Source organism: Notolepis coatsorum (assembly GCF_963971535.1).
Source record: "Notolepis coatsorum genome assembly, chromosome: 7".
Classification (NCBI taxonomy): domain Eukaryota; kingdom Metazoa; phylum Chordata; class Actinopteri; order Aulopiformes; family Paralepididae; genus Notolepis; species Notolepis coatsorum.
This window is the reverse complement of record NC_140171.1, coordinates 90545126-90556423: the sequence shown is the minus strand read 5'-3', so window position 1 is coordinate 90556423 and position 11298 is coordinate 90545126. Positions and strand designations below refer to the sequence as shown.

Sequence of the window (11298 nt, the reverse complement as noted above, 5' to 3'; positions counted from 1 at the left end):
CAGCTGTCTTCCATGTTTGTATTCACAGAACGACTCCAGCCAGTGCAGAATTATGATGAATGTCAATCTAGAGTGACGTAAAAGTCGCATGAATTTTGATATGACTGTTCAGACTGAGGTTGCATTGCAAAAATAAATCAGACCTGTATCTGATTTAGGACCACATATGAAAGTGTCCCAAATTGGAATGGAAAAGATCAGATAACATGTGATTTGTGCTGCTCACAAGGTCATGAAAGACTCAGACACAAGTCACATGAACAAAAAAAATATTGGGCCTGCAGTGTGAACGTAGCCTTAAGTTCCCATGGGCCGGTGTGACCGAAGGCAGGCTGATGAAATCCATTGAGGAGCAGTATTGGCCTTATCCACAGGGGTGTGGGGTGGAGGTCGTCACACACAAACACACATGCATGCATGCAAAAACACACACAAGCACCTCTTCATCGTGGTGTTCTCCCAAAGAGAGAGCTCATGCTTGTAGGGAATCGGAGAGAGACGGAGAGCCACAGCAGCGAGAACGAGCAGTTAAGAGAACGGAGGAGAAGGGTTCAATCGAATCGGACCAACGGCAGTGAAAAGTGTGTCAAAAGTCAACCTGTTATCTGACATAAAGACGGATAAAGAGAGAGAACAGGGAGGAGGAAATCAGCGCTCCACTGTTGCAGAGTTTGACTTTAGCAGAGCTTGACTTTTGCAGAGCTTGACTTTTGCAGAGCTTGACTTCTGCCTTTACAGAACGAGACTTTTGCAGAGCTTGACACATCATAAGCAGCGATACCAGACGCACTCTCCTGTCAGGATGAGGTTCGACGAGGTCTTGGACGATGTCGGTGGCTTCTCCAAGTTCCAGTTCCTGGTTCTGCACCTGCTGTGTCTGCCCCGGGTCATCCTCCCCCTCCACTTCCTCCTCCACAACTTCATCTCAGCCACCCCGCCCCACCACTGTGCCCTGGGGACGGAGGACAGCGGTACCCTGCCCGATCCGGAGACGCTGGCCCTCAGGATCCCCCGTGAAGACGACGGTTCCCTCAGCTCCTGCACGGCCTACGCAACTCTGCTGACCCTTGATCCCAGCCAAGTCAACCAAACCAATGTCTCCATGGTGGTGCCTTGCCCAGATGGCTGGGTTTATGACCACTCACAGTTTAGTTCATCTACTGCCACACAGGTATGGAGCCAGTAATCTGTACTAATTATTGAAATTCCTTAATCAAAAACTGTGTCCTGTGTGGAATCACGTTTATGTGTTATCTGTGTTATCTGTTTAAAAAAATTAAATAATGAACATCTCTCAATCAGTCATGCAGTGCATTTGGGCTGATGGCTATTGGTGGAGGTATTATGTGTTGAGCTTCATGCTGGCTATATCCAGAGACACATTCAGAATTTATGCTTTATTTAATTTGTGTCATTCTCTCCGCAGTGGGATTTAGTATGTGACAACAGAAAGCTGAACCAAGCCCTGGCCACTTTCTTTTTTGGTGGGGTCACACTTGGTGCAATTTTATTTGGCCAGCTCTCAGACAAGTAAGTTATGTATTATTACGTTTCACATTTCATAACAGGTTCACGACATCAGAATCTCAAAGTGAACAAATTTGCAGTCATGGTAATCAATTATGCAGAATGTTACAGAGATTTGGCCCATAGCACAGTAAACTAACAAATAATAGATTTGACGGGCAACAATACACTTTGTTTCAATAGCGACTCATGTTACCCTCTCCTATTTCTGAAGTCAAACTGAGAAAATGAATCAGGGCCACATTTAGATAAAACATATTTACAGCTTGTTATGAACATGTGACTGCTGTTAGATAAAACATATTTACAGCTTGTTATAACATGTGATTGCTGCTGCTGTTTTTAACCCTTTCACTACCACGCTACAAAAAGGTTAACCCTTTCACTGAACATGTGACTGCTGTTAGATAAAACATATTTACAGCTTGTTATAACATGTGACTGCTGTTAGATAAAACATATTTACAGCTTGTTATGAACATGTGACTGCTGTTAGATAAAACATATTTACAGCTTGTTATAACGTGATTGCTGCTGCTGTTTTTAACCCTTTCACTACCACACTACAAAAGGGTTAACCCTTTCACTGCCACACGACAAAAGGGTTAGCCCTTTCACTGCCACACTACAGAAGGTTCACTTTTCACTACCACACTACAGAAGGTTAATCCTTTCACGGTTAATGTTGCATTGAAATGTAGGTTATGTCCTTTATAATTCATAAAGAAATAGACAAGGGCCCATATTCAATGTTGAAACGGACCCCCTGAACCTAACTCTTTCAGGGCCGGGCATTTTCCTCATCCTGTTCTAGCTAGGCCATGCTTTAAAGATAGCGATGCATCACCTTGTTTGTAGAGCTATATCTATATTCTATATTATAGCTATGGATACAATACTATGGTCATTTTACAGTAACTATCTGCTGTCCAAGATGCAAAAAAGAATAAATGTTTTCATGAATCCGTTCGTGCGTTATCCTGTGGTGAATATAAGTCGTTTCGGAGTGGTCCGGGTTAATTCCTGGGAAGCTGAGTTATACTAAAAGCATTGGCGTTTCATCCCTGGACACGCTACTATTAACAAATCAAATGTATATAATAGGCATTATGTTTCATCATGAATGTATGAAAGGGGGGGAGGGGGGTCGTTTCTGATGCTTTGATTGCCAGTAACGGCATTCGTTGTGAACACTACACACGCTGATCAGCTAGATCAGTATGAAAACATTGTACGATCAATCTGGAATTTACGTCAGATAGTCCTTACCTTTGACCGGGGCTATTCCAAAAAGAATATTCCAATTGTTTGATCGCAATCTGGTCCATAATCCGGCACAACACATGGATCGGGGATATTTGACGTGCTTCAATGGAACCGGGAGAACTTTTCAATGTGATCAAGTGAACCTCTAGGCTTCCCTGTACTTTCTGTACATTCTGCGCCTGGAGGGATTTAAATGTAACACACGGTCTGGAACAGGGTTTACTGCACTCTCGATACTGCCACCTATGAGGATCTGGCCGGTACTGCACCCTCTGGGTCCCAGTATTCCTTTTAACGGCAACATACAGGTCCGTGACATTGAATAGAATATTAAAATTGAAAAAAAGGAAAAACTATCCAAAAACGTATATATACGTTATTTGGCCCTTAACTCATTCAGCGCCAGCTATTAGACGGGGCCCATCATAGCAAGGCCATGCTTTAAAAGATAGGAGTGCGTCACCTTGTTTGTAGAGCTATAACTATATTCTATATTATGGATACAATACTATGGCCCATTTGACATCACCTATCTATCGTTCAATATGTGAAAAAGAATACATTTTTCCGTGTTATACCGTGGTATAAGTATGGTTTTAGAGCGGTCTGGGGTAATTCCCGAAAGCCTTATACGTGAATCCTACTATAAACGTTGCCATTTCTTGCCTGTACACGCTACTATTCCCAAATCAAATCTATATCATAGGTATTATGTTTCATCATGAATGCATGAGGGGGGGGGGGGGTAGTTTCTGATTATTTGATTGCCAGTAACGGCTTTCGTATTGAACACTAAAAACGCTTATCAGTCCGATCGGTATAAAAGCATTGCATGATCAAGCAAAAATTTACGTCAGATAGTCCTTACCTGTGATCGGGAGTATTCCAAAAATAATATTCCAATTGTTTGATCGCCATCTGGTACATCCGATGTCCATTTGGTCCACGGCATAACCCACCACAACATATTGATTGGGGATATTTGACGCGCTTCAATGGAACCGGGAGAACTGCTCCAATCGCTCGACAAAGAAAAGTGAGCCCGGAGACATTTGGCCATGATACAAGATACAAGGTTACAAAGAGTGCTTGATACCGCCGTCTAGCTGGATCAGACTCATTCCCTATGGTAACGCCAAGGTCCCTGGATGAATAATGAATACAAATATCCAATAAAGGAATAAACTACCAAAACCCAAGAAATCTCTGGTCTGGCGCCCAACCGCTGGCGAGTTAACCCGACTTATCTCAGGTTTGGCCTCCATTGAGTTAACGGTTGGCGCACAAACACGTATATATATGTTGTTGGCCGTGAAAGTGTTAAGGCCCCTGCGGTGCGATGCAAACTGGTTCAGTTTGAAATGTTCATTTTAGAAGAACAACAGTTCATGGACAGTTTATGTCTGCTGTGTTTGTTTCTAACAAGTAAACCCCAGTTTATAACTCAGTTCATAATGCAAGGACCTGAACAAGAGCTTCATTCATGAAACGTGGCAACTGTGAGCTAATCTTCCATCCGAGAAGGTCAAGGAAACGCAGTATCCACCTCTGTAGCCATGTGATAAAAATAGGGATTCCTGGGCCCTCATTCATCAACGTGTCTTACGCACAGATATGTGCTTAACCTGTGCGTACGACCATTTCTAAGCAGAGTGTGGGATTCATCAATTTCAACTTGAACTTGACTTCGTGCTTATATTTACGCACAGCTCGGACCATGCGTACCTGGCGCCCGTTGGTAGAATATATTATTACAACAAGGAAATGAGCTTCTGTGCATTAGTTTCAACACTGGCATGTTCTGTATGAACCGTAATTCATCATAGTTCATTGTAAAATAGCAACAGTAGTGTGATTATGGTCAAAACCCTATAAATAGCATTTGGAATAATAGATCTTTCTCTCAGAATGAATGCAGCATGGTTTATATAGCGTTATCGGAATATACGGGGTGTACTGACTGACTGCGCTCCGCGTAGCTCAACTCGTTATTATTTTGCGCACAGACCGCAGAAACACGGGAACGTTTTGATTATATTTAAAAGGCTTTACGTTAAACGAAACAAGTGGAATTTCGAAGCTGTAAGCAGAATACAAGTCATATGAACACCCACGATATAGTGTTCTTCCCCCTTTTTACTGTATAAGAAAGAATAAAAAACGCATTGCAATGACACCAGGGTGTATGTGTATTACAAAACCCTTGCAATAATGTGTCTTAAATGAATGAAAAGCATACATGCTCTGGACACAGAGCATATCGTGTGGGTGATATGACTTGTATTATGCTTACAGAATTCCACGTATTTAGTTTTACAATGTCAAAGCCTTTTAATGTAAATCAAAACGTTCCCGTATTTCTGCAATCTATGTGCAAAATAATAACGAGTTGAGTTCTAACAAAGAACATATTACATGCTGGTATGCTGATAGAGTAAACTATTATATGAATATGATATGATATAAGGTATACACTGGTCCGTCGCATACACTGGTATGCGCAAGTTCTGTATCGTTAGTGGCTTAGCTTGGCATCGCTACTGCACTATCTCGCGTACGTGCACGCGTACTGAATAAACCACAAATGTACCTCTAATACCAGTATTAGTCTGACCACACCCCTCATCAGCTTACCTTCATAAGCAGGTGTGTGGTCACCTGCTCTCCTCCTTCTCGCTTTCACCACAAGGAAGAGGTGCCTCGGTAGATCCCCACACTTGACACCATGATGGAAGAAATTGGATTAGGAACAGCTTGGGAAACAAGGATACGTTGACATCATATCTTTATTTTCTCTCTCACTATTTTCGAGAAGATACGGCGATATTGTCTTCGTACTGGAGTGTCTAGAAGATGATGATCATTCTAAAAACCCTCCACCGGTTTTTCGTATTGGGAGCACGCCGCTGCATGCTTCTCAACTGCAGTTCCTTGCTGTGTTTGTTGGGGTGAAACCTGTCAGGCCACAGCTGAACTGTCGGACATGCCGCTGTTGTGAGGAGCGGTGCGTTCCAGGTTGGGTGAGTAGTGTTTGCTGGCGGGCTCCACTTGTCTGTTAGTGCTATGGGGGCTACTTGACAAAGTTTATGGAAACCGGCCCCAGGCTAGGGTCCTTTGTTTAGCCGCCTAGGCGACAGAAGGCCTTGATCTGGCGACCATTATAGTTTTAACTAGTGGGCCGCGACCATTGACACTGGTGATCCCTGTGTGTTCTGGACGAGTGGATTCTCTCTGTCACCGTGTTAAGACCCCATCTTTCATATCCAAATGAGAGTATTCCTTCACGAGGGGATATGTGCATGTAATGTGCGATAGCGGCAGATTCATGTTCAAAGTCAGCTATACAGGCCAGTTGGTACTGTGCTGATTCCGCCGGACGTGGTAATGTTCAAGTTCAAGTTCTTTAATAGTTGTCATACAGAAGTACAGAATACTTTCATACAAAATGCTTCTTACTGTTACGCTCCAGAGACTGTGCTAGACAAGATAGTATCAAATAACATAATAACATAATATAGCATGAATTTAGAAGAAGAATGAGGTCACAGTTGTTCGGTATAGACATATGTACAATGTTCTGAGTTACCATATAATATACAATACACAATACTATGCAGTGTACTAATGTACAGTACTATCTAGTGCAAAGCAGAAATGGGATGAGGTACAATTTTAGGTACAATTTACAGTAAGGTGTACGAGTTGTAGTGCAATCCTTCATCCATAAATATAAAGTGTGGGGAGTGGGTGCTACAGTGTGTTTGTTTAAAGTGGGTGTGTGCTATAAAGTGTGTGTAGTGGGTGCTACAGTGTGTTTGTTTAAAGTGAGTGTGTGCGTGTGGATGTGTGTGCTATGTGTGTTTGGTGGTTGTTGTTGTGTAGTGTTCATCCGTTGTGAAGCGGTGTTGACGTCTTGTTTTCTCTTTTCTCTTAAAAAGTGAGGAGGGTTCAGAACGGCGGCCTGTCTGGGTGAGTGTTATGTCATTGTTTACATGTTCATAGCTTACGGTTAGCCGGTCAGTGGCCTGGCGCGGGGTAGCTTCGCTTCTCGCGCGCCGCCGGGAGCTCGCTTCTGATCGCGTGCGTCGTTAGACCGGCGTCTCGCGAGCGGAGGCAATAGCACCCGAACGGTTGGAGCAGCCGTTAGCTTGATGCTATTCTGTTGAACGTGCTTTGATTTTAACATGTTTTACACTCTTGACCACGACGTCATCCTTGACGGGATGTTCGTCGACCCTACCTGAGCCTAGACGGGGATTGCGTCAACAAAGAGGACTGTAGCGACTGGTGGAGCGGCGACGCTGCCCGGGTCGAACAACACAGGACGGCTGTGTTCTACGGTGTCTTGTGAGTTTGACTGCACTTCGCTGATCTGCGTTCCGGGTAGGTACGGGGTTGGCCAGACCTCATAACACGTCTTCTGGTTTTACTTTGCTAAATGTATTGTGGATAAACGGTGTTTTTTCCCAAAACGTGTGTTGTTGCAATACATTTGGGATACGTTGCGGGTTGTGTGTGAGCTGTTTTTGTCACTGGCAGTTAGCTTCTCCGTGCAGATCGTGATGTATTGATCTGGTTGTTGTGTGAGAAACATCATGGTGTTTATGTGTACCGTGTACTCACTACTAAGGCAACTAACCTATGAAGCTATGCTTGGTGACAAGTGAGTAAAAGAATGTTCTTTCTCAGACTGTAATGACAATGAACAGTGAGTTCACACATTAACAGGTTTTCCTGTTTTAACTGGCCGTATTGAGGGTAAAATAGGAGGATTGTGTTTTTCCCCCCCCGGTTCCCTGGGGACTTTATCACCTCCTATCAGACATGTTGTGCATTAATTGTGTCTTTTGTGTGGTAGGGATACGATGTGACTCTTAGCTTGATTGCTGAGGTTGTGCTAAATCTGCTGGAGAAACTTATTTCCTAAAGGGAAATTGGTTTGGTTGCTGTCATGTGTGCTTAGCAAGGCCTGTGGTCGATACTAATCAAGAATGATGTATTCTCTCATTGTGAAAAAAACGGCGTTCCTCTGTTGAGTGTTTTTGCCATTTTTTGTAGGTGATGATGGGTTGTGTGTGTCATGTGACCTACAACTGGGTTGTACTGGCCACAGAAGCACATGTGTATGTTGGACCGGGGTTCTTAGAGCCTTCTCTATTCTGTGTTTTTCCTTAGTAAAAATCAGATAGCAGGTTAGCTCATGCGCTGTGTGGAGCTGTGAAACGCTTCATAGAGCTGACTATGACTGTGTCATATTCTCTTTTTGTCGTTACGTCGTATCATGGGTGTGGGGTCGTAAAGGGGTGAACTGGTAACCTTTCCTCTCCCCATTGTTCTGTCGGTCAGGGGTACACCCCCTGTCCTTCAAGGTTCCCGTCACGTGGCGGTTCGGCACGTTACGGGGGGGGGGGGGGGGGGGGGGGGGGAGGGAGTTCCTGGTCCCACGGCCTGGTATATTGGGCGTGTGCACCGCAGGAATTCCCCCGCCATAGAGTACGTCACCGTGCGCGTCTCTGTTGGTAGGACTTCCGTGTGCTGTTCAGGTCCATGTGATGGATCTGTTTTCAGGGGGGGTGGTCAGGGCTCCTCCTCACCAAGCGCCTACTCAGGCCTTCTGTGAGTTCGGACTCCTTCTTCCATGTGAGGAAGCCTCCATCAGAGTACAGAGCCTTCCTCCTCAGATTGTCAAAGTGAGTGGACCCTCTAGAAGGGTCCTTTTCTATTGTATGTATATTCGATTCAATTCGTTTATTGAGTGTGTATGGGTTCGGTGCCTCTTCCCCGGAGGCCCTAAAACCAGTTTTTTACATGGCTCAAGGTGCAATATATTCTTTTCAATCTGTACAGCTCGCGTGGGAAGTCTCTCTGGGGATCCCCGTCTCTTTCCTATGGGAGGGTGGTGGGATGTAAAAATGTGAACGTTTTTTACCCCGGCTGTGTAGACTGGGATACATACTGTTGATGCTCCCTTCTTTCTATTCCAGAAGTGTTGGAGTTAGGGAGTGTCACACCCCTCTTGTCGTTCCCCTGGGCGCCTTGGGGATTCAATGACAGGTCTAAATAGCCTGTTCATTGATGGGGGTGTGTCCCGACGCACGTATAGTGCTAGCTCGCTGTAAACAGGCGATTGACTGGCACGCCTTGGTTGCTTGTGGTTGAAACAGCGTTTTTATAAAGCAACTGAGATGGGGGTTTTTCCTCTTCCGGCGACCACATCCCATGACCTGGGTGGGTTGTCGACGGATTCTCGTTCATGTCTGGGGGATGATGACGGGATGGATCTGAACATATGTAGTGGGGTCTCACGCCCTTGGGGTGGGCCACCAGGCGCGGTTCGTCCGAACGTCTGGGTGGCGCCTTCTTTTCATGTTAAGATCAACACGCATATCTGCCCTTCTCCTGGAGTAGGCATGTCGGCGTGGTTAGGGCACGGGACTGGTTCTGGTCACGCTGGTCCAGATCGGTTGAACCCGTTGTCCGCCGGGGATGCAGATCTGCTGTTCTGGTACCCTGAGGGACTTGGGCTTTTTTCAGGGGGAAAAATGCCAGGTCGGTCTGGGTGTCACAGGGTTAAGCGCTATGGAGACCCTGGTTGGGTATGTTTTTACTCAGCACTGTCGTCATGGCTTACAGCCATGCCATTCTGTACGCGCTCGATCTCGTCGGATCTCGGCCGCTACACAGGTTGGTCCTGGTTAGTACTTGGTTGGGAGACCGCCGGGGAATACCAGGTACGGTGTGCTTAGGGGCTGGTTCTCCATTATTTTTCGCTCCTCTCTCACGCATGGCGAAGAGGGGCCTGTGGGGGTGGTTTTTTGACCTCCTCTGGTGACCCTGTGCTTCCCGTACCGCCAGGCCCGGTCCGAAGTGATGTTTGCGACCCGTAGGCCTGGGTTAACCCTTTTTGGAAACTGAAACACTTGTACTGCGGTATAGCCGGTGTATACCCGCAGGTGTGTTTTGGAGTTTTTTCTTGAGGGGTTATAGGAACAACCACCGCATTGGGTAACACCGAGGTGGTTGATTCCCTGGTGTGTTGGAGCAGTGTCAACTCCCGGGTTCACCGGTTGAGGGTGCCCCTGCACGTTCATGACGTCTGCCAATCGTGTCAGCCTTCTCTGCCTCGACCCCTCTGGGTGGGGGTTGTTGAATGGAGGCTTGGTCATGCAACACCGCCAGCTTACGCTCCTTCCGCCGGGGCGGCTGTGTTCAGCTGTCCCCTCTGGCGCCTGTCTCGTCCGCAGTCTCCAGGCTAGGGTTAACAGCCTGTTGCCTGGTTTTTTTCCCCGGTGCGCTGCCTGCTTCCGTTGGTTAACCTTTTTTGTGTGCTTACGGCCATGCTGACTGCCTATTCTGCAGGGTCAGTGTGCCAGGCGGTGTACTATTGGGGGGACGGGGCCCGCTCGGCTTACGGCCATACCGACCTGAACACGCCCGATCTCGTCCGATCTCGGAAGCTGGGCAGGTTCTGGCCTGGTTGGTTCCGCCTGGGAATACCAGGTGCAGTAACTGAGGGGCCTTTGTCCGAATACGCTGGCGATGTGGGGGGCGGGGCACTACGTGCCCACCTGGTGGGGTCTTGATGCTGGCATCATGGACTTCTCCGGGCCCCCATTCTAGGGAGTCCAGTCCTTTTGGTGGGTCTGGGTCTTCCTTCGTGCTCCGCTGCTACGGCCTTGCCACGGGGTTGGGTTTGCCCTTGACCCCGTGATTCTGGGGGCAGTAATGAGGTTGTTCCTCCGTTCGTTCCCGGGTGGCATGCGGGTTGTGCGTGTGTGTAGTCGTGGGGTCAAGCCACGGTCTGCTCACCCTGTGCGTTGAGTTGCTTGAGTGCCTCTTCGCACGGTCGGGTCCGTCGCCCTCCCGTGACGTCCCTAATAGGGGGGCTACCCTCCATTAGGGGGGGTCGGGGGGGCTCGGCCCTCCCTGTTCTGATGGTTTTGGGGGGCTGTCAGCGGGGTGTATTTGTCAGCCAAGTGGCTCCGCTTGGCCTCCCTTGTGCAGTAGCGATGCCAAGCTAAGCCACTAACGATACAGAACGTTAGGTTATGACTATAACCAAGTTCTGTTAGTTAGGGGCGATGCTTGGCATCGGACGGCCGCTGCAGCCCTTGTCCTCACCTTGTGGTGAAAGCTTGGGAAGGAGGAGAGCAGGTGACCACACACCTGCTTATGAAGGTAAGCTGATGAGGGGTGTGGTCAGACTAATACTGGTATTAGAGGTACATTTGTGGTTTATTCAGTACGCGTGCACGTACGCGAGATAGTGCAGTAGCGATGCCAAGCATCGCCCCTAACTAACAGAACTTGGTTATAGTCATAACCTAACGTTACTGTTGCATAATGTAGGCTATGGCTGCTATTATATGTAATTCATATAGGCTACCTAATAGTATATGATTTTTAGAGGCATCTATTTTGTTGTCGGTAATACCGACAACAAAATAGATGCCTCTAGAAATCATATAGCCAATCGAACACAACTAATAAAGGCATTCATATTAC

General features: G+C 46.7%; 1 protein-coding gene across 1 annotated transcript in view; it reads left to right on the top strand.

Moving 5' to 3' along the window:
• Positions 1 to 802: 802 nt before the first annotated feature.
• LOC311231694 (solute carrier family 22 member 7-like) overlaps positions 803 to 11298 on the top strand; it is a gene marked incomplete at both ends in the record, with an annotated part of 142872 nt that continues 132376 nt past the window's right edge. Inside the window, 2 exons of the mRNA XM_084318322.1 lie at positions 803 to 1171; positions 1427 to 1530. Of these exons, the coding sequence (XP_084174448.1) occupies positions 803 to 1171; positions 1427 to 1530 (473 nt within the window). The remainder of the gene's footprint in view (positions 1172 to 1426; positions 1531 to 11298) is intronic.